The sequence below is a fragment of the Platichthys flesus genome, chromosome 3, assembly GCF_949316205.1.
Source record: "Platichthys flesus chromosome 3, fPlaFle2.1, whole genome shotgun sequence".
Lineage (NCBI taxonomy): Eukaryota > Metazoa > Chordata > Actinopteri > Pleuronectiformes > Pleuronectidae > Platichthys > Platichthys flesus.
In genome coordinates, this window is record NC_084947.1 from 10,841,298 (window position 1) to 10,864,412 (window position 23,115).

At 42.2% G+C, this 23,115-nt stretch overlaps 1 protein-coding gene across 1 annotated transcript in view; it reads left to right on the forward strand.

The window, feature by feature from the left end:
- Positions 1 to 1,087: 1,087 nt before the first annotated feature.
- The window catches only part of ntrk2a (neurotrophic tyrosine kinase, receptor, type 2a), a 73,778-nt gene continuing 51,750 nt past the window's right edge, over positions 1,088 to 23,115 (forward strand). The window contains exons 1-13 of the mRNA XM_062381832.1: positions 1,088 to 1,765; positions 4,400 to 4,474; positions 6,374 to 6,445; positions 6,915 to 6,983; positions 8,058 to 8,206; positions 16,281 to 16,414; positions 16,925 to 17,057; positions 17,286 to 17,357; positions 17,530 to 17,757; positions 18,534 to 18,560; positions 18,799 to 18,810; positions 20,046 to 20,083; positions 20,314 to 20,413. Coding sequence (XP_062237816.1) covers positions 1,509 to 1,765; positions 4,400 to 4,474; positions 6,374 to 6,445; positions 6,915 to 6,983; positions 8,058 to 8,206; positions 16,281 to 16,414; positions 16,925 to 17,057; positions 17,286 to 17,357; positions 17,530 to 17,757; positions 18,534 to 18,560; positions 18,799 to 18,810; positions 20,046 to 20,083; positions 20,314 to 20,413 — 1,366 coding nt within the window. The 5' untranslated portion in view covers positions 1,088 to 1,508. The remainder of the gene's footprint in view (positions 1,766 to 4,399; positions 4,475 to 6,373; positions 6,446 to 6,914; positions 6,984 to 8,057; positions 8,207 to 16,280; positions 16,415 to 16,924; positions 17,058 to 17,285; positions 17,358 to 17,529; positions 17,758 to 18,533; positions 18,561 to 18,798; positions 18,811 to 20,045; positions 20,084 to 20,313; positions 20,414 to 23,115) is intronic.

Here is a 23,115-nt window from a genome sequence, read left to right on the forward strand (position 1 = left end):
CGTGCTTATGTATCCCTCCTTACGTGCTGACGGGTGTCGACCCCCTTTTCTAAAATTTACGGCAAAGCTCCGCAAGCTCACTCAGCCCGCAAGGCTGTGATTGGTCTGCTCTACATCCCTTCTGGAGCTGAATTTCCGGTTTCATGCCTCATAATACCGGCAGAAATCACGGAAGATTTAGAAGAACGAATATGGACCAAATAGAAGAGCACTTGGCAGAAGATATCCGATAGTATGATCACTTGTATAACCCGTCACTGACTGGCGGATTTGTCCGCCAGAAAAAGGCTACGAGGAGCCGCAGTGGCTATGTAAATAAACAATCAACGAAGAAGAAAGAAGGCGTCTCGACAAAAAGCATTACTCCGCCTAGTGTTCTGGCGCGGGATTGCTTTGTAAGACGCGCAACGGTTGGGGAAGCATGAATGAAAACGAGTCTTGCGCCACAGCGGCGTGAAAAGACGCAGACGCAGTCGCAGAAGCATGTTTCAGGCTTAAGAGTAAGGTGTTCATTGGCTGTCCACAGTGAATGGAGGTCAGTGCATGCAAGTCCTGATAAGTGTATCATCACACACCTGTGGGTGTGGGCTAGGGTGTGGAATTAAAAAAGAGAGGAGAAAACCAAAGGGTTCTTATGGGGTAAGGGTTACGTAAGGGATGAGGTTTGGGCAAGGAGCTATAGGGATTAGTTTATGCAAATTAGGGTCATACTAAGACATAAGTACAAGGTTGTGTGTGCGTGATCCAGGTATTTCTCATGTTGTGGGGACCTCAATATGTTAACACGGTCACATTATGGGGACTTATCTAGCTTGTGGGTTAGGTTAAGGCTATAGGAGTTAGAGGAGTCGTGCAGCCAAGTCCTAAGCACCTATGCACATCTATGCACCGGACCCTACCCCCCCTGCACCCACCCATACCCCTTCTGCATGAAAGCAGAGCAAGGAGCATCATCACTTCCCTGAGAGCCATCGATGAGGTATCACGGTCTGCTTTAACGCTGGTGGGCAGGGCTCCCATACCCGCCATCCACTACCACCAGCAGCAGCCGAGCACCATCCACACACAGAGGACACAGTGGCGAGGACGCAGCGGCCAGTGCGTGACGGCTGAGAGAGAGAGAGAGAGAGAGAGAGAGAGAGAGAGAGAGAGAGAGAGAGAGAGAGAGAGAGAGACCCTCCCTGGCACACAGTGTGTCAGTGTGATTTTGGCTGACGGGGGACCGTGGAGGATTCACGCAGGAACCAGGAGGACCCACTCTCCTCTTCCCCCCTGTTTCACACCTTTCTCTCCGCCTCCTCTGTCATCCTTGGTCGCTGACGATGGTTTTCTAATCGGCGCCCCCTGCGCCCACCTCAGCATCGGATTTTTACGCTTCACCACCTCCTCCTCCTTGGCTGATTTTTGGTTGAACCAGGGGGGCTGATTCCCATCCAACCTGCAGTCCGGGCTGTGCCGTGCCGGGCTGTTTCAGCGAGCCTGGTAATTGCTGAAGTTGGCACCCGACGATGAGCGCCTTGAGACCCGGGAGCGGGGCTCTCTCCGCGCCGGGGAGGAGGGGGCCCGGGTCGTGGCGGTTCCTGTGGTGGTGGGTCGCGGCGGTCGAGCTGGCGGTGGGCTCGGGAGATCCGTGGTTGTCCGCGGAGGCATGCCCGTCCTCCTGCTCCTGCAGCAGCACCAAGATCTCCTGCGTGGATCCGGAGAATGGCATCAACGCCTTCCCGGTCCTGCAGAGCGAGGCGGAGATGGAGAACATAACCGACATGTGAGTTTCTCTACGGGCATCAGATTCACTAAAATGGAGACAGATGGTCCTCACATATAGTTTCATTAAGGTGGCACTTTACAAATAAAGGAACGTCATCCATCACCCCTCCTCTGGCCGGCGAATGTGGCACACACGCTGCGCAAGGACCCGCTTCTATTCCTCTTTACATTACATCTTCATCTAATGCATGCATTCAATATAAAACAATACATTCATCCATAAATCCACACATTGATCTATTCTGCACAGCTTCATGGCTCATGTTTAGCCTAACATTACATAACAGCCATAATCATATGAGACACATCTCAACAACAAACTGCAGAAGACACTGAAATCACGTTATCCTGACAAACGAGACAAAACGAAGTGTGTGTGTATTTGTGCGTGCATGGTGTGCGTGCACGTGTCTGTGTGTGTATGTGGATGGATCTCGCACTCACAATGTCCAAATATTAGCACAGACACTTCCCGAGATGGCTTTGTATTAGTATATTTAAATGAAGCACAGGAGAGCAGAGATGAATCGATGCAGAGGAGAATTTTCTAGTAGAGTTGTTTGGCTTGTAGTCTGTCTGAAGACTGGACTGTCCTTTATTTGGCTGCTGTGAGGGAGAAGATCAAAGATGGCACAAAAACTGTTCTTTGGAAATGTACAGCAGCCTATCAGCCCTCACCACCCCAGCCTTTTCACTCACATTTCAAATGTGGAAATGAATTGAAACGAGTGTTTCCTCTATGTGTGAGCAATTAAACGGGGGGGATTAGAGCATCAAACAGCTGCAGCAGTCTGATTCTTGGCAAAGATAAACGGCCTTGTTGATAATGACTTTTGTCAGAGATAAACAGTCTTCATCCTTCGGCCTTGGATGAGCCTTGGAAGCATTTTTTTTTTTTTTAAATGAGCCATGCAGCCGGCAGTCATGTGAGGAAGGAGAATCCATTCACTCAACTGCTCGTCTAACGTAAACAGACAAATTACTGAGGACAGGGCCACATCTAATTCCAAACGACCTTGCCAAAAAAAAAAAGGGTGAGATATATTATAATCTCCTAGACATCCTGATTTAACCGGATCCGTCTGCATGACACAGACTAAATCACAAAGGATGATATTTATTTTTCGACTGATGACTTGGTGAGATTCTAATGGGTGTTGGCTGTTTGAAAGATACCGACACAGGAGAAACAGCCCAGGGAGTTGTTTTATGGAGCCTTAGGATCGACAAGAAAACATTTCACCTATTAAAAACATCAGAAAATGTGTTATTTATCGTTTTAAAGTACAGATTTATTGTACACAGGGGATCATGTATAAACTGATGGACATTTGTGGGTGTAGTAAACTTAACTCTTCCCTGTCAGCTGAGACGAAACATGCAGAGAAGAGGTGATAAAATCGAATCGAAAAGAAAAGGATACAAAGTGTGAACATGGTCTTGTGTTTGTGAGAATTCATTTTAGGTTGCTCATTATTATCAGGCCTTCTCTAGCAAAAGTCAGTTTTTTTCATATCAGGTTGAAAATGCCGTTTTTCAAAGGATGGATGGCTTCATTTGTCAGCCTCGAAGCTGCTGACATTCTGGGTCAGCTTCTTTAATTATTGAACGGCCCAGTATCACATTTAATTACTTTTTAAAAATATACACATATTCTTTCCAGGTTTTATTTGATAGTGACAGCAGAGACCTGGCAGGAAATAAAGCAGGCAGATAGAGCCGAGCTGATGTGCAACAAAGGTCGGATTTATAATGGAGATGTTGCGATGACATGGTCTTTGGTGTGGTACAGCGTCCTGGACTCCGAGGCCAGCAGGACAGCCCCTGTTGGAAATAACGCTCGTTGTTAGATGTCGTCTTTTCCACGCACACTTCTCAATCTTTTGACTTCCATTGACTAGAATGTGATTATTGTGGTAAAAAAAATTATATGTCAGAGGACAAACACTTTGTATCAGATGGAATTTGAAGTGATTATCCGTGGACCCTTAACGATCTTGGAAATCAGAATCAGAATCAGAATTCTTTTTATTGCCATGTATATTTGCACATACAGGAAATTGCCTTGGTGTGGTTGGTGCACTTTACAAACAACAAATGAATGGATGAAATTAGACTTTTTTTTGTCACCACATGAGAAGTTGCATTTAATGATCCTGTGATTTACCTAAACACAGAGGTGGCTGCAGGACAAAGAGCTCTGCAGTGACTGTTACAGCATGTTCCCTCTGAAGCTTGCTCCCTGGTTCACTCTTGAGGAATTGTTTAGCCCAGAAATGTTCAGATATCTGATTCCACATCTGAGAAGTACACGCGTTGTATTTCAGAACCCGCTCACACAGTAACACTAATGCACAAGAGGGAGTGGCTGCACGCATATCTCCCGTTGGTCCTTAAAACCCGACAGGTCAAGTGGTGAGGTGAAGCTGCAGGAGAAGAGACGAAGCCTGACAGCCTGCTCCTCCTGTGCAACAGATATCAGCCGCAGCCCTTCAGCAGCTCATTTTATAATGCTGAATGCTAATTATACGGCCTAATTATGTCCCTTTGTCTTGTTGAAATGTTTCTGTTTATGCTTGTCCTCTGGTTAACAAATGAGTCTTGTGACACACACACTTGTATCTCCTGACAGTTACATCGTCAACCAGAGCAGCTTCTCCTCCATCAACGACAAAGACCTGCACTACTACAAGAATCTCAGGAACCTGTGAGTCTCCACCAGCTTTTGTTACAGAGGAAAACCCTGATTACACAGGAGGGGGTCGGCGGTTCGATCCCCGACTCCTCCAGGCCGCATGTCAAATTGGCAGTGACACTGAACCTAAATTCAGTGTGTGAAGGACATGTGATAGAAAAACATGTATGTCAGTGTGTGTCAATGGGTGAATATCTCTTCTAATGTAAAGGGCTTTGTGTGGTTGCGCATCACAAGCCCTATACATAATATGTTCTGTGGCAATATTTAAATGTTTCTATACATGTTTGATGGACAATACAGTGACCAATAGGCATTATTAGAACTATAAATGTATTTAATACCGTTAATAACAATAGAAATAACAGTACTAACACATATGAGGCATATTGGTCTACTTTTCTTTTACTAATCGCTCTCCCTCTTTACTTTTTACATGGTCTTTTTCTACTACTTTAAAATCCCATTGTGTTTATCTCTGCAGCTTCTCTGTCTCATTTTATTTCTCATTTAAAAAAAAGAAAAGAAGCGTCCGCAGCATTTTCTACCAACGCAATAATCTGTTAAGTGGGCACCACCTAATTTCCCAGCCAATATCCCATTTTCTGGACAGATTAGCACAAAGCACGTTACACACTGCAAGTGTCTGCGCTTTTTAGCTGCAGCTTGATCCAGTGTGGAGAAAACTCCAAATGCAGGGTGAGGACCACTGTCCTCCAATAAACACTTAACACATAGATACACTATACGTATTTTGTAAAAAAAGGCTACCAGTATTTCACAGTTTGAATAATTTCACAGTGATCGCCAGCTACGCGTCACCTTTTTAAACAGCGAAATGAAAATCCTCGCTCAGTCCAAGTCCTCTCAGACATGATCAATCAGTCACAGAACATTGATTAAACTGACTTAAACTGATATGGTCTCACAGCCTCGCCTCTGAGCTCCTGGTTGTAACTGTGCTGAGTAAGGTAGAGTATAGAGTGACGTTAAAGGCACATTACTTATTCATGAAACGGTTCCCTATATGGAGACATTTTTGAAGAATATATCTACAAGATAAGGGTCTAAATTGTTCTGGAGAAAAAAACTGCACCAATTGTGAAACAGAGAAACAAAATCTAAACTGTCTGGATCGTCTCCTGTTCTTTGGCAATCATCCCTGAAAACTGGATCTTTGGGTTTTAAACCCAACAAGACAGTTTGTTATGTGATTGTGATGATCAGAGAAATAATCATTTTGGTGAAATGTTTTGTTCGAAACGTTGCTTTAATGGCACAGCAGATGACCTTGGTTTCTCTCCATGCGAACAACACACTCTCAGTTTCTTTCAGCTGTTTACACAAAACAGAACTATACGCTCAAATGCAACAAGGCATCAAAAAAGAACATTATCACGTATTGTTTTTCCTCATGCCCTGATAGAGCCACACATACAGTATGTGGCACTACAGTCTCCTCATATCATATTGCTCAAAGGCCAAGGAATATTCCATTCGATATGTGTCCCTTGGAATAAAATGACTAAACTGTACTAAATTACTTACAAAGATTTCCTAAAAAATATAAAAGCTTTTCACAGACCCCCTTGCCAGCGTGCCACGGTCCCACTGATTAAGATAATGTGTAGTATCTGTGCCCTTCATTTCTGTCCTTTGTGTTTGCCTTCGTAATTTAAATCAAAAGGATCTCACCTTCTAAACAAAAGTGCTTCATAAAACATTTATAAGTTGTGATTAATATTCATAAATAAGCTGTTCATGTTTTATTAATGACATAATTTGGGTTGCCAGGTTGTGAAAAAAAATCCCTTTTTTCTGTAATATCCTCCTCAAGGATGACTTATTAGAAAAAAATTGTTTTCTTCAGACGTCATGGAGCTGATCTGAATTTATGTCAACATTTTTCAGAACGGTGACCAACAGCAAGCTGACATATGTATCGAAGCTGGCTTTCCAAAACAACATCAAGTTGCAGTACCTGTAAGTAAAAACACATCCCATGCTTTCACAATATATAGAATACCTTGTGTTTTCTATTGAGCTGTGCAGCCATTATTTATCTCTTGCCGAGAATCATTTGTTTCAAATTATTAAAATGCACTTATCTTTTAATTCCTTTACCTGTTTTGAATTCATAAATTTATCGCATTACTCTTTGAGAAACACATTAAGATCAATACAGATAGTGTATAGAGAGAAAAATTATCAGAAATAAATGGCTGAGTCAAACTCAAACATAATTTAATTTTGATGATTATTACGCTGATATAATGCACCAATTTAAGGTTAATTGTCACTGGAGGAGAAACACAATTAATGAGAATAAATACTTCAGGCGTTTCCATGCATGTTATAATGGACCTTCAGTTGTTGCAACACTAACCCAACTTTTTCTTTTGTGTTTCAAATCTAATGTCCTTCCCTGATTTTCTGATTTTCTGATTTCAAGGAATCTGAAAGATAACAACTTGTCATCCCTGTCCTGGAGAATATTCAGAAACCTCAACATGTCTTATCTGTGAGTTCAGCCTTCACGGTCAATCTCTCTCTCTGTGTCTGTCCGTCTGTCCTTCCAGTCATTATCATGCTCTCAGAGCATCTGTGGTGTGTCCTGGTTTCTGATGTGATGATTTGAAGCTTATAGTTGGGTTTGCTTCTGCCTGCACCCTTGGATTTTTAGATTGAGGCAGCGGGACAGAGATAAGCTGAAGTGACAGTAAACCACCGGGGCACAATATGATTGGCTACGGCCACGATGAAGGAAACTATATCTATCCTTTACTCAGTCTATCGTCTCTGTCATGAAGCAGTAACTGAGAGATTGAAATTAGTGGGGAAATAAATTTGTTATAGTAATATCATTTTGGGTCATATGCCTAAGACTTTGATGAGAAGATGAATGCCACTCTCATCTCTCTGTTAAATATAAAGCCAAGAGACCATTGGCTTGGCCAAAAGCATTAAGACTGTGGACAGGGGGGAGCAGTTGCCCTGACTCCATCCAAAGGCAACGGAACAAGCTTACCATCAGAAGACTTGTTAAATCTGTACCAAAACCAAAGTGTAAAAATGTCAAGTTGTTGTTTAAGGGGTGTTATGTGCTGGACAGTGTCTTGTCCGAGGGCGCTCTCTCTCTCTCTCTCTCCCTCCCTCCCTCCCTCCCTCTCTCCCTCCCTCGGTTGCTTGGCAGCCTCGGGGTAACAGCAACACTCCAGGATGTTAACCTCGACCAGCCAAGTAATAGTTATATAGTTTTTGTTTGGATTCAAAATCGAGAGACAACATCTCTAAACTGGTGAGCTTCAGAAGTGCTTGTCCGAGGCAGTTGGCTGGTAAACCCCTTCCCCAGGTCTTTATGCTAAGCTGCTCGTGGCTGTAGCTTCATATTTAACAATCATGAATGACAGTGGTATCAGTCTTCTCATTCCATTAGTGGCAGGAAAAGAAATGAGCTTATTTTACATAGTGTGAAGTGTTTTTATTGCATTTAAACATATTGTGCTGGCAGTTGCCACATAGAGACCATTAAGATTTTACTCACCCCGCGATCCATTGTTCTTGACTCTGTGTGTGTGTGTGTGTGTGTGTGTAGGATCCTAACGGGGAACCCTCTGCACTGCTCCTGTGAAAACATGTGGATCAAGCTTTGGCTAGGGGAGGAAGCAGACACTCAGGAGCTGCGCTGCATTGAGGAAGGAGGAGGACGCAAGCTGCTGTCCAGACTGATGCTGCCTAACTGTGGTGAGGACACACACACACACACACATGCGCATGCACCGAAGCTGGAGAAGACATTTGAAGGTGTAGCAGAGTGGAAAGCAATAAAGCACCGGGTGGAAAACTGTAATTTGTCTTCTAGAGAAACTGTTCCATTCACATTTGTCTGAGGGTTCATGTTGACCCTAGTTTGTGTGTGTGTGTGTGTTTTATGCCTAATTGTGTATGTATTATTATATGTTCTGTCAGCCCATAGGGTGGTTCGGGATGATTGACTGTAGAAAGGAGATTTGCTATTTAAACCTATGAGAATACATGTGCAGATATCATAGTTCATGCATTGAGAACAGCAAAGCAGTATCACTAATATTAATGTACCCACAGGTAATTGAATTTCCACAGTGTGCATACTGTGCTTATTCTGCACAGCTCTGCTTAGCTTGTGTCTTGTAATTCCCAGAGGCTCAGTGCAGTGCAACATCTCACACGTGAACAACAAAAACAAATGACCAAAGGTATAATTCATTTTTTATCCTATGTTTGTCAATGGCAAGATTAAAAAAAGTTCAAAATTTAGTTGCCTGGCCTGGAGTTAGCTCCTCTTTCAGGCGGAGGGAGAGGGGGGAGGCGGAGGGAGGAGAGGGCGCTCTCTCTTACCTTTTCAAGGTAAAGCCCGGTGAGCCTTTCTTTTGCAAGCTTTCTAAATGCACTTTTAAGATTTATGGAGTGTTTCCCCTTGAGAAATGTTCCACACATTTGATCACCTTCCACTACAAGGCACTTGCTCTTATCTAAGACATATTCATCATATATTCAAAGTAATCCCTAATGGGACTTGGGCACTTTGTGCCAACTATCATTGCTGCCATGATACCAGCCGTGGTCGGACTGGCAACACATCATGGACCATGCATAGCTGCTTGTGTCCATGATGGTGCTGCCAGCCGGTGTAAAACTGATGCAGCAAAATTAAAATGGTACGATTTCATATCCACTCAAAATACTAGTATTACGTGGGAATTGATAAAGACCAAAGCTAAGGACATTTTCTCTGACTGTTCTAGTTTGGAAAACAGTTTCATTTACACACTGTTTTTAAATAGCCTTGTTTTGTTGTTTCAGTTAAATTTGTACAATCCATAGTTTAGGTTATTTCATTAACAATAATAACAGTAATGTACACAGAGCCCTGCTTTAATGACGGGTTAAAAAATATAATTTGATTTCTGCTGAGAATCATTGAAAGGCCACAGACACTGAGGAGTCTGACGTTGTCTGTGTCCTGAAGGGATTTTACTCATGTGAGGCATAGATTAGCTGCTAGTCAGAGGCGAGAGGGATGTGTGACATATTGAGTAGTGTGTGTGTGTGTGTGTGTGTGTGTGTGTGTGTGTGTGTGTGTGTGTGTGTGTGTGTGTGTGTGGCATGACAGGTTGCGTCGCCTTATAGACTGGTCTCAGTCATCTGAGACGTTTGCGTGTACCTGCAGAAAAGGTCGTTGTGCAGGACATTATAGAAGCAGAAAGACTATAACACGAAGAGGAAACGTGTGATTGAACACACATCAGACATCATGACATCAGAGAGTCTCTGAAGATGCTGAGTGGAGAAAATTCCCTGCATGTATCTCAGTAAAATGAAGTGTTATAAAGACCATCTGCACCCTGTCGTATAACACCGGTGACCAGCTGCCACACAGCGGATTTCATTTCCTCTTTCCCTGAGTCATTGTTTATCAGTTGACCAGGAAATAATTTTTCATGGATTTGCAGAAATCTGAACCACTACACTAACCTGCAACAGAGATGGCATTATTGTAAGAATGTAAGGCATTTTATAAATATTTGATTGAGATAAATTCAGAAAGAAATATTGTTCTGAGCTGTGCTGACCAAGCCACAGCTCAGCACTTGGTTTGAATCCCGGTCCGGTCAGAAGTCTTTTTATGTGAAGAGATGTTCCACAGTCCAAAGACATGCAGGGGGGGGGGGGGGGTAATCAGAGACTCTAAATTGCCCATAGGTGTGAATGAATGGTTGTGGGTCCAACTCTGGCTTTTGCCCAATATTAGCTGGGAGTACGGTTTTAATATGCAAAGAAAAAATATTTAGCATTCCCCAGGAAATACGTTGAAACTTAAAACTTCCATATTCTTGAAAGAGTTCCTGTCAAAGCGTAAACGTGTAGCATCAGTCTAACCAGCGAGCTTGCTGCCGCTCCACTTCAGACTTCCACAGACCACAAACCTTTTATGCACTTGCTTAAGAGAATCTTTATCAAGCCTGAATGCATAAATGTCAGCAGTTAATTGATGTTTTATTCTTACCTTCTTTACTGCATATTACATCTCCCGCATACATTTTTAATGAATCTATCTATTTTGGACGCTCAGCTATTCATAAACAGAGTCAGATTACAGCTTGACCTGTCTGTGAAAGCCTGAGTCAGTGCTGCTGAACAATGTGTCCGAACACAGCCTGGATTTTTCTTTTGGTCTCCACCATCACAGATCTGACGAGATGGACAATCAGTTTTAATATAGAGTTTGACTCAAGTAAACAAATAACACTGGATTGTTCCATCCGTTCGGCAAATAAGTGCAGTCAAATCTAGTTTGTTCTTGTACAGTGACATAAAACACCCACTTCATGTTTGATTTAAATTCATAAAAGACACAATAAAAGCAGTCAGAAAAGCTTTATGGGCCTTAATAGAAATGTAATCTAATTTCTATTGCTAATAGGACAGAGCATTTCTCTGCTGTTGACAGCCCTAATCATTTGGCCAGAAAATAGCTCTGGGCAGTTGGGACGCACAGGACACAAACAATAAGTTAGGCTGCAGGAAGCTAAGAATGTCACTGATAACTCCTATTGATCTGTCCCCTCTGCCTCCCCTCCACGAGGCCAGGTTATTTTTGGCATGAGCACAGTTCCAGCAGGGTCCGTGGAGAGGTGGTCAGGGGACCCCCTGGCAGTGTGACATATGAGGAGGAGGACATGGTGGGGCAGGGGTTCCAAATAATGCCCCGGGGTTTACAAAGATACCTCAAAAGCCCTCTCAGTCTGGCCAGGCTGCAGACCTCTGTCGTTTCTCTCTCTCTCTCTGTGCTGTGCTTCCTCTTTATTACTCATTTTCCATCTGTCTGTGTCTTTCACGTGTGCGACTGCTCCTCTGTCTTTATGACTGAACATTTCTGAGTGACATATGAGGGAGGCACAAAGGAGCGGAAGTACCCAGCGATGCCCTCGGGCTGATACAGAGCTCCCGGGCCACCCACATATGTCTCTCTCTCTGTGGACTGTTTACTGCTGCAGCTCCAGTCAAAAATTAAAATAAAAAAAGGGGCTGGCACACAGACGGTTCCCACTGCTGACAGATAGAAAACACACCGAAAATAGTGCTGCTCTGATGCCACTGCCGACCCATGCCTGGGCAACATAAAGAAAAAAATGGTGAATCACTGAGCAGAAATGTAAGGCGACAGAACAGCTGCAGGTGTAGAAAAATAAATAAAAAACTCAGTTGTGAAGTGGAGGATGAAAACAATGAAAATACCTGATACAAACCCCTAAACTCTCCACTTGGTTTAATCCCCTCTAATGTCTCTCCCTTAACGTGTATGATTACTTGAGCTTACAAAGTTCAGGAAGTCACTTGAAGCCTTTGTGGGTAAAAGTAGCTGCTAAATGCTCCGAAAGGGATACATGTTAATCATTGGAAGCAGCTGTCCTGAGAGAAGGTGCTTCTCTCGTTCATGTGTTGTGGAGACGACAGCCGATGGATTACCAGGTCTCTCCTGGTCACAACACGGTACTGCAGAGCTCTGTCTTCATCTGTCTCCACCTCTTTTCGTCTGTCTCCTCTGTCAGTTCATTGGTCTGCCTATTAGGCTCCTCTGCCCTTTGTCATCCCCCACTTTTCTGTCTCTATATTCGTGTAGCTTTTACCTCCCTCCGTCTCTGATCTGGAGTCAGTACCAGCTGGCATTAGGTGAGAGGCAGGGAACACTTTAGATCATCAGTCCATCTCAGGGCCAACATATGGAGACAAACAACCACTCGTACTCGCATTCACATCTCCAGGCATTGTAGAGTGTCCACTTAACCTTCTTTCAATCTGCATGTCTTTGGACTGTGAGAGGAATGCGTAGTATCTGGAGAAAACCCACGCAGACATGGGGAAAACATGCAAACTCCACAAAGAAAGGCTCTGATTCGAGCCACGAACCTGTGAGGTGTCAGTGCTAAACACTGCTCCACCATGCCTCCTCCAGTCCTAATCAGTTAAATTTAAATAAACAACAGGAGTGATTACGTTAAACTTAAAACCATAAAAATCAGTGGAGAGCATATTCCTCCCCCAAGGTCCAACCCTCCTCTTTATGAAATCACATTTAAATTCACTTCATCCATTTTCTATTTGAAACTGCTCCAAATGACACCCACTCATAAAAATCTGTCCCTTAAACATGACTGTTTCATCAACCTATCTTGCTATGTTTAAAGACAGAGAAAAAAAGTGTGCACTTCAAAATTGTATGAAAAGTCTTATTTATTTGTATTATTGTTTTTGGTTTAGTAATTGACTATTGTTCAAAGACTGTACTGAGAAGACGGGCACTTCAGGGGCAAATCTGATTTTAGGCTAGTGCCCCATGGCCCTTTTCCTGGATCCAACCCTGCCTGAAGTGGTGTTAATTTGAACCATAATAATTATAATCGGAAATTAAATAATCTATATATTGGATTTCAAAGATGCTCAGCGGTTCCCAACCCCCTTTACCTTCCTCCCATTTCATATTGTATTGACAGGCGTCACTGCACTCAAACATTAGAACAATGCAGAGGTAAAACTCAGGGACAGATTTGCTTCTCTCCTGTTGTTATATTGGACCAAGGTTTTTCCCCATCTCTCGTGACAAATCCTGACACTTTGTGGAAATGTATGATATAGACTTTATATATGTGAACACCTCTCTAAACACCACAATGGCCGTGCCTATTGTTGCCTGTCACAGGAGCAACAATGACACCTCCAGCACTGGAGTATGCTGTGGCTTATTGTGCCGAGGTTTCAATCCAGAGAGCAGTGTATGTTTTTTTTCCTTTTTAGAAGCGGGCTGTGGGCAGCTATTCAGTGCCCATCCGGGGTACGTGCTCCTGGTGAATGGAGGCAATCTGGAATTACGGAGCGTCAAGAACTGGTTTATGTTCTAATGACACGTAATCTTCACATATTCTTCACATATAATCTTCATATAATTGATTATTATAATATCTTTTGAAAATACAAATAAGCTGCTGATGATGAGCCCACAAAAACCAAACCAACAGACTGGGTAACCCGATAGCTGATCATATCACATGGGCTCATGCGACATGAGCAGCAGGTGCCAGGTTTAATTTCCCGCAGAAGGAACCATTTACTATGCCCCTCTCCTCTCTGTCATCATTTCAAAGGCCTCTTTTTCTCTCTGTCTGTTCATGTAAAGGCTCAAATGGCCCAAAACAACAACAAAAAAGCAAAAGAAACCTAAATAAATTATAAAATAAATTTCGATTTATTGGCTGAAATGAGGTTAGACTTTCAAAGGAAGCAATTACCATTATTTTCAATTCCAACCCATATTTTTTGTATAGCGTCTAATCTTTATAAACAAATTCAATGTGTGAATATACACAGTCTGTAGGCTGCTTGTGTTTTGCAGAGAGAAATGTTCTTGTGTTCCTGGTTGTACTGTAGAGACAGAGACCGTACAAAACTGGAGAGAGAAACCCAAAGGTTCACACCATGAACGAAAGCACATGGCGAGAAAACTGAAAGAAACGAATTAGCCCCAAGTACCTGTTATGTTGACCCTGGCTGACTGCAATGAGTTTAACAGTCTAAATCTAACCTAAACTACCAAGTCAAAACTGAAAGAAAAGTCAATTTAACATCATTTTCCATTATCCCATGTAAACTGCTCATACTGCCTATCAAGGACTGACTGGAAGAATGAAGGGGGGGGGGGGGGGGGGCATCCTTTTTGATTTCATGAGTTCTTTCTCAAATAAATCACCACCACCTCATTTTACTACGTGGAGCCACATGGGAGCTGTAGAAAAAGCCAGCGTTGGCCTTTCAGTACAAATCTAGAGTGACACTTAAACCCAGGAGGCCCCGGGGCCAGGTTCTCTTTTTGAAGTGACTGCTTCGTGTTGGAAATTCAATCGATTGACTACAAAAGGGCACAAAAGGATCAGAAAGACACTTAAAAAGACGACAACAGCAATCAAAGTAATGACAATGAGATGCATAGGAACTAAAAAAGACTCTAAAATTATGACAAAGAGCCACAAAATAACTACAAAAAGACACAAAATGAGTATCCACAAAGATTGTTGGAGGGGCTTTAACATGTACGTGCCTGTAGGGCTCCATGAAACCCAATCATCCATATCCTTCAGAGATCTACATAGAGAGAGCAAGAGAAGAAAAGAGAATAGACCAGTACCAGATTATGAAATTGATTGTGGAAATACCTTTGTCTGGAAAAATTGACAAAATTCAATGAGTGCCTTCTTTGTCCATGTCACTACCCTACGCCAAGTTTGGTGGAAATGCATTTTAAGTTTTGTTAGTTTTTGTGTTATTCAACTTACAAACAACCCCTTTGGAGATAGTACTCTATCTTCTTCTGTATTTTTGTTAAGTCAAACTCGATAAGATGATAAGATGCGATCTTTACTGAGGATTCCCTGTCGCTCTCTTGCCCCTGTTTTTTTCTATTTTCCTCCGATATTTTTTAACAGTTAATACAGTTGGATCCTCAGATCGTTATATTTGTATTTCAAATGAAGACAGACACTTTCAGTTGGGGTAATTTTACCGGTTTATTTCATCCCACATAGGCTTCATAGGGTTTATGTGTGTGTGTGTGTGTGTGTGTGTGTGTGTGTGTGTGTGTGTGTGTGTGTGTGCGGATGGCTGTAGTGGCAGAGGAAAAAACTGATTTACTGAGAGTCTGTTAAGATATGTGGCTCTGATATGGCAGCGGGCCGGCCAATCGCTGGAATGACTGTTTTTTAGTGCGTCTTGCAGTGATTGAGAGGGTTGCCGTAGTGATAAGTGGGTTGCCCTGGTGATAAGCATTCTGCCGATGGACAGGACAGGTTGGGAGAGGAGGGGACGAGGGGACGGAGAGGGTTCGATAAGACACTCTGTCCAGGTTTATCTGCAGTAGCTGTTGACACCTGTGTCTTCGCTGCTCCTGGTTTTTGATCTCATTGCTCTCGCCGTTATATCATTTTACTCTTTCCATCTGTTCTTTTTTTTTTTTTTTACGATCTGGCCTTCTTCATTTTATCATCTCTTTTCTTCTTCTCTGCTTTATTCTCTCATCATTTTTGTTCCCCTTCCCCGCTGGTCCTCTTCTCTTCTCTTCTTCCTCCTTTCTTCACCGATGATGTTATTAGACAGTGGGACAAGGACGGCAAGACCCTGATTGAGTCTGATTGGTCATACTCAGGTCACCTCCTGGTCAGCATTGCATTGTCTGCGCACGCACGGACGTGCACGCACACAAACACACACACACACACACACACACACACACACACACACACACACACACACACACACACACACACACACACACAGTGTCTAGTGTCACCAGTGTCTTTGCTTGGACAGAGGCTTCAGACTCTGTCCAATCAATTTAGTACTTGCTCTGCTGAAGACATGCAGTAGTAATCAGTGTAACCATCACTGTGTTTGAACTCTGCCTCTTTGTCTGACTGTTTGATTGGAGTGACTGTGCTTAAATGCAAGTGTGTTACTTTGTGTATGTGTTTGAGAGAGATTGAGTTTGAGGTCTCTCTTTGTGTGCATCTCTTTTCACTCGGTGGCAGTGGGTGTGTGTGTGTTCCTGCTCTTCCACTCTTATTGTCGAGGTTGTTACGTGCCTTGTGTTTTAACTGAACGGACGAGAGTCGGCCATGAATCCTAAGTTTGCTTTCCTCCCCAACCCCCTCTCTCAATCCATCACTATATCCTTGTCTCTCTGTCTTTCTCATCCTCTTCCTCTTCGTCCCCACTCCCTGGTTGTATGTAGAGGTACCCATGGCAACTCTGAGCCCAGACAAAGTGACAGTAATGGAGGGGGCGAACGTGCTGCTGTCCTGCACGACCTCCGGCGTGCCTTCACCTGAGCTGATATGGAACATGGCACTGGTCACCAACTATGTGGTAAGACTACACATGCACGTGCATGAAAATCCAGACTATGGTCCAGACCATGGTTCAAGTCTTTTTCTTTGTGACATTGTTTATATTTGATATGGTTAGTTTTGGTTCCACATTGAACTCAAACGAATAGTCTATTAAGTGATTATTTAATCAAAAGGAAAAACTTGATAACTGAGTAATTGTCTCTGTCCTTTTTCAATTTAAGAGATTTGCCAGTTTCAACTTTTAAAATAATGAATTTTTAAAAGTTGACGTTTTTATCATATACACTCAGTTTATTAGGTATACCTGGCTAAAACCAATACAGCTCAGACAACAGCCCTTCAATAAATCCTGTATCCTGAAGGTTATAATGTTCAGGATGTTTAGGCCTGTAGTGTGAGGTGCTGGTGAATTGTTTTTCACTTCCAGGTGTTTCTACTGTCTCCTCATTTGTATAAATACAGTGGACCAACAGGAGCCTCTGTGTAACGCTTCCTGCTTATATATAGTTTGTGTTTACACACTCAGATCGAGACATCGGGCCAGGTTTCAGGGCTGCGACTGTCCAACCTGTCGTCGCTGGATCACAACAGCAAGATCAGCTGCACGGCTGAGAACATTGTCGGAGAGAAGGAGTCCTCTGTGCTGCTGGATATACTTTGTAGGTTCACCCTGTGGCACAGTGCCCTAGTTGTATGTAGATGAATGTGTCAACGTGTGTCTCTGTGTAGTAAAACAGAGAGTTAAAAGCTGGAGAAGACTGGCCTTCTCATGTTTTAATCAGAGCTTCTGTGTGCTGTTTTTTTCCTCTGGATTTCTCCCTTGCTCTCTCGTTTTCTGTCTTTCCGGGTTTGTGCTGTAATCTCTCCATTCTCTCCACTTCCTTAAGTTCCTCCCAAAATCAATAAGCTGGGGGCTGCAATCCCAGACCATCACTGGTGCATCCCCTTCAGTGTGGCAGGTACGAGACCAATAACCCATTCATTGTACTTTGCTGTTGTTTTCCTGTGATCTGACAAGGTCCGTCCCTAGATCTCACCAAATGTATTAATCACAGAAATGACTACATACACAAAGAATACTGACTAATGAAATCCGAGTTGTACTTAGTCACATCTTAAAACTTTTTCCAGGAAACCCCAAGCCGCAGTTTAAATGGTTTCTGGATGACAAGGCGGTGATGGAGGACAGCTACATAATGACCATGATCCATGACATCACAGACCGGGAGTACCACGGCTGCCTGCAGCTGGACAGCCCTACACACCTCTACAACGGGAGGTACAGGCTGTTGGTTACAAATAAATATGGGTCAGACGAGAGGGAGGTGAAGGCCCACTTCATGCACGAGCCCTGGGATGGTGAGGACTTTTCACATTGTTTTGATCAAGACCAGTTATACGTACCACTAGATCTATTTCTTTTAAAATCAATATTTAACTTTAACCAAAAGCACAGAACTTGAAATCATAGATGACAGAAAATGTATTAGCAACTGTTTTTATTATCATTTGACTCATTCTCAGGGTGCATTCAAAGTATAATCTTCTCAGATGTGTGGATTTGCTTCTTCTTTTCTCGCACCTCATTGTTCATCCTCTGACTGTGACCTTGTCACTGTCGAACATTTCTATTCAGGAAATGTGAAGCGCTTTTATCTGTGTCTGAAGACTTTCATTTGTATCGATTTTTGAGGCGGCATGATGTTATTTCACATCTAGAAATACGAACACAGAATTTATATATTTTCTAAGATGTTCATATGTTAATATGAAAGATTAGTTGTTGGCATCAAAGCTAAAACGGGATTCCATATTGGCAAATTATGCTTTTATGAAAATGAGGAAAGTCAGTTGTGCGCTGATTAAAACCATTTACAGGCAAACAGTAAGATCAACTGCACATTGGAATAGCGTATCTAATTCGTTACTGGACTATTAGAAAATATATAAGTATATGTAACTAGCTGATCAAACTCACTTTCAGCAGACTGAGAGGAAAAAGTGAAAGACAATCACATCTAATATTTCTAAAGAGCTTTAATCGACTGTGCAGGTACAATCTATGTGATATTTGACCAAGGGGAACATTTTTATCAGATTTGATCTCTTTCTTTCTTGCTTGTCATGATGTGCAGGGACTGAGAAGGACCCATATTATTATGGTGCGTAAAATAACTTTTCATAACTCCATTTTTTTTTTAATCTAACATGTCAGACTAAGTGTCAGTGTTTTTTCGAGACACGTGTTTTATAATGTTTAACATCTCATCAGTCTGTGGTGTCTGTGTCTTCAGTCTGTTTTTTCGAGGAGCATGTCAAGAATTTACTGTTCAATTGTTTTGATATGATTAACACCAATTTTTTCTTGTGTCTTTCTCCAACACCTTCTCCTTCCTGCAGAAGTAACCACAGGTACTGGCCTTAACTGTGTCTTTTATTTACTCACTCCTAATCCCAAGCATCACTGTTATGTTAAACATCATTATATTGATATTGACTAAAACCTGCCTTATATACTGTTGCAATTCCTGTCAAATGTTAATATACTTCCAGGGAACATAAGCAGTTTCTCGATAACGTTGGCAGATTCACTAGAAGATTCTTACTTAATTATTGGAACAATGGGTCCATGATTGATGAGTCAGACGTAGAGGCAAGAGCCAACGGAGCTGGACACAACGTCGAGAGCTAGTTTAAACTCTCGTGACTCGGGGACCAGTGTTATTTTGAAGTCTGTTTCCCTGAACTGTGTCTTTCCCCTGAACTGAGTATGTCAAGAGTATTCATTTTTGGAGCTGATCTTTCAAAGGGTAAAGGTCAAAGTCAAGGTCAATGCAAATATTGTTCAAAATACACATTTTCCAAAAAAGCAGGGCTAGCGAGCTAATCTTAAGGTTATATTCAAAACAGAGAATGATTATCCATGGTTTGATAAATTGCAACATTAAGAGGTCATGAAGAAGTCTGAAATAGTTCAAAATCTCTCTGTATCCTATAGAAATATAAACACAACCTGAAGCTTAGATAGATTGAAATATAATTCATGACCATTTGGTAGACTTGATGTCATCATGACATCACGCAAGTCAAAACAATCACATAGTATTTAGATTTGTCATTGTGTGGTATGAATTCCATCTTGATGACATTGTTCCGAAATTATATTATTACAGTATTAAAAAATTGCCTAGATGAGATATATGTGCAGGGAATGTATTGGAGCTGTTTTGCTTTAAATCAATACCATTTTTTTACTTTGGTATATTTGGTTTTAGCATGTGTAAAATAAAAAAATTATTATAAAACCACCATCCATATCCTTTCACAAATGTTGAGTATTGGCCTGTGCACTTCACTTCGGTTTGACTTGAATACTGCAGCCTGGCTCAGCCTGTTTACAGTTACTAAGTTAAGATTGTACAATTGCTGAAAATACCATAAAATACAAATACTCGTTGAACTCACTTCACCGGCTGAGCAAGCTATTCAATATTACCAAAAGCAGATGAGCAATGAATTATATATAATGCATATATTACACGAGTAGATAACTGACCTTCACTTGATCATACATCACTCCTTCAGTGGCTCTTCTCCTCTAATCGTCCCTCCCTCTCTCTTTCTCTCTCTCTCCCACACCTGCATAGAAGAGCCCCCTGTAGATCCACCTGAGGACAGAGTCGCTGTAAGTCCCGTCTCACCAGTGATTGCCTCTGTCAGTTGTTGACTTTGTCTGTCTGAAGTTACTGAATGAACACAACATAAAGATGCAGCAGTCGGCGACTTTAGAAAATCTGCCTCCCTTGGACAGAGATGCAAATAGACTTTGTGGCTTATAGCTTATGATTTCTAGTGTGTGGATTTTGGCTTTGGGAAGGTTCTGTAGGTTTCTAACTCCACTTCTTCATGGTGCAGGTGTACGTGGTGGTGGGCATCGCCGCTGTAGCCTTTACTGGTTTCCTCCTCATGCTGGTTATTCTCAAGTTCGGAGGAAACTCCAAGTTTGGCATCAAAGGTAAGAGTCCAGATTTTCATCTTAGTGGCCTTCACCTTGTGAAGGTGGATGAGAGCTTCAGGACGAATGCTGAATGGTTGCCTTTGATGTTTGGATGTTCGGATATGTAGATCAAAGTCTCATGGGAATGGATAGCTTCATGGATACAATTAAAACACAGTCTAAAGATTGGGCCACAAACAATAAAATCTGAAACTGGAACCTGATATCACACCAGAACAGTCACGAGTTTAAACAAAGGGAAAAAATGAACTTTATTGATTTTTTAAATGCTGATAAACTATAAAGCTGCTCTCTTATAATCACTTGAGCTACACGTATTTAGCATGATACCGACTTTTTATCGACAATTTTACCTTTTTTATGACCTGATACATCCTGATACATATTATAAAAACTACATATTGCACCTTTAACCTTATTATGTAAAATACATGTTCACTTCCTTGACAAACGTTTCCTGTGTTTTTTTTTCTAACTGTTGCTGGAGTGACCTTCACTTTTAGCCTTGAGCACACAGTATATATTTACATTGTCCTCATAATGGTCATTCAAGATCAGTAGTTGATCATCTTCAGGCTAAAATCTGAGTCCAGATAAGAAAAGGTTTGTGTGTGATGTTCAGATTATCCCAGGAAGTGATTGGGCTATTCAGAGTTGCATGCCGTGCTGATCTGGTTTCACACACAGACCACCACGTATCCATGAATCCATCCATTTCAGGTGGAGACAGCTGCTGTGTGACGGAGTTTAATTTGGTCTCAGAAGAACTGCCGGTGATTAACACGCATGTCGACTTAACCGAGCTGCTCTCGTCTTTTACATGTTGACGTGTAACTACTGTGGTCGTCATTACTAAAATGAACCCCCCATCCGACCCAACACACACACACCCACACCAACACACACAGACACGCTCACACACACAGCATTTATCTCGTTTGCCCCAGTTTTCAAAACATTGTTTGACTTCTGCCATAGCTACAGTGTAACTAATCTTATTTAGTCTTTTAATTGATTTAACTGACTCACTAGAACAGATTTGTGTTTTGCTTGTTTTGACACATGGCTGATCATTTCTCTTTCTTTGTGAACTAACGATAACCCTTCTGACGAGACTCCCATTTCCACCCACTGCTCCCATTTCTAGAAACATACAGTACATAACCATGTTCATGCCATTTTTTTTTGTGGGGGGGAATATAGATGTATTCAATGTGCAGCCAAAGAACTGTGGGCTGACAGACTTTTGTATAATTTCCACTGGCTCATTTGTCAAGTTGAAAACACAATTCTGTGTGAAAATTCATATGATGGGTGTTTGAGCTATTTCCATTCAGTTCACTTTTGTTTGGTTAAAAGGGAATAATAATGTATTCTCGATAAGTAATAAGTAACTCAAAATTCAACCTTCTGGGAAAGTCGTATCGTGCCGTTTAAAGATACAGTTGTTTCAGGAATAAATAACTTCTCTTGGCACCGTTTGATGCAGTGAATATCCACATTTGATATTCAAATGACCAAAGAAAAAAGTGAATGCAAATGTCGACACAAACCCAATAAATGCGTGTTTGCAAGAGTGTGTGTATATTTATTTGTGTGACAAGAGGTCGCACCACTGAGGTGCAGTGTTTTGGCAGTGATTGATTTATGGCCCCTCAGAGACGACGAGTGAAAGACAGATGCAGCAGCTAGTATATGCATTTTGTGGGAATGTGTAGTGCACTTGTTCTTCTATCTTTGTGACGACCACATTTTAGCATCTTGGAGTGAGGACATTTGGCCATTCCTCACTTTGGGCTGCTTGAGGGTCAAGACCTGCTTTTAGGGTTCAGGTTAGAAATAGGTTTAGGTTAGGGTTAGGTATTGAAGCAACTGCATAAACTCCTAACTTGTGATGAGGAATCTTACCGTCATTGTGAGTTCCCAATACACAACTGATTGGAGATGGGGGATCGCAAACTACACGTTCTTGCAACGGGAGAAAACCCTAACTGGTGCCCAAACTGCGTTTAATGATGAAACCAAGCCAGAAGAGGCACATCGAATCTGGTGATCCTCCTGCCCTTCTGTGTCATTCATCTCACAGAATGAGCTGGAAGAGGTAAAACGCTCCAGTTGACATCATACTTATTAAAAAATAGAGAGCGGCTCAGACTGGACTTTTTTGTTCGAACCCCTCCAAGCCAGAGAGAAAACGAATTGAGCCTGACCTGAGCCTGAAGCTGCACTGACTTTGTGTTACCCTGTACCTCACGCACATGTGTATGGCTTGATTTCCGCTAAAACAGACACGTGCCATGTAAAAAATCAAGGGCACCTCACCACTACATGTACCTTCACCCTACCCTTACGGTAAGGGTCAAGAAAATGCATTAGGTCCTCACTAAAGTAGACAGACAAGAATGCCTGTGTGTCTTCTTTCTCTATTGGAGGTGAGTGAGTTTGCTCTAAAGGAAGTGATTTATGTATATACAGTTTATATGTATGTTTCCTTGTCTCCCCACCCTTGCACATGTATGCACTTGTGTAGGATGTTAGGTCATACTACTGTTTTGCCCTCCTGATAGCCCCCCCCCCCCCGAGTCTTCCTCCTCCACTCTTTCCACTGACAACTTCTCTCCCCATGCTTTGCATACTGTACATCCAGATGTATGTACCCTGCAGCGTGTTGACACTGGGGCGAGTGTGTTGAGAGATAC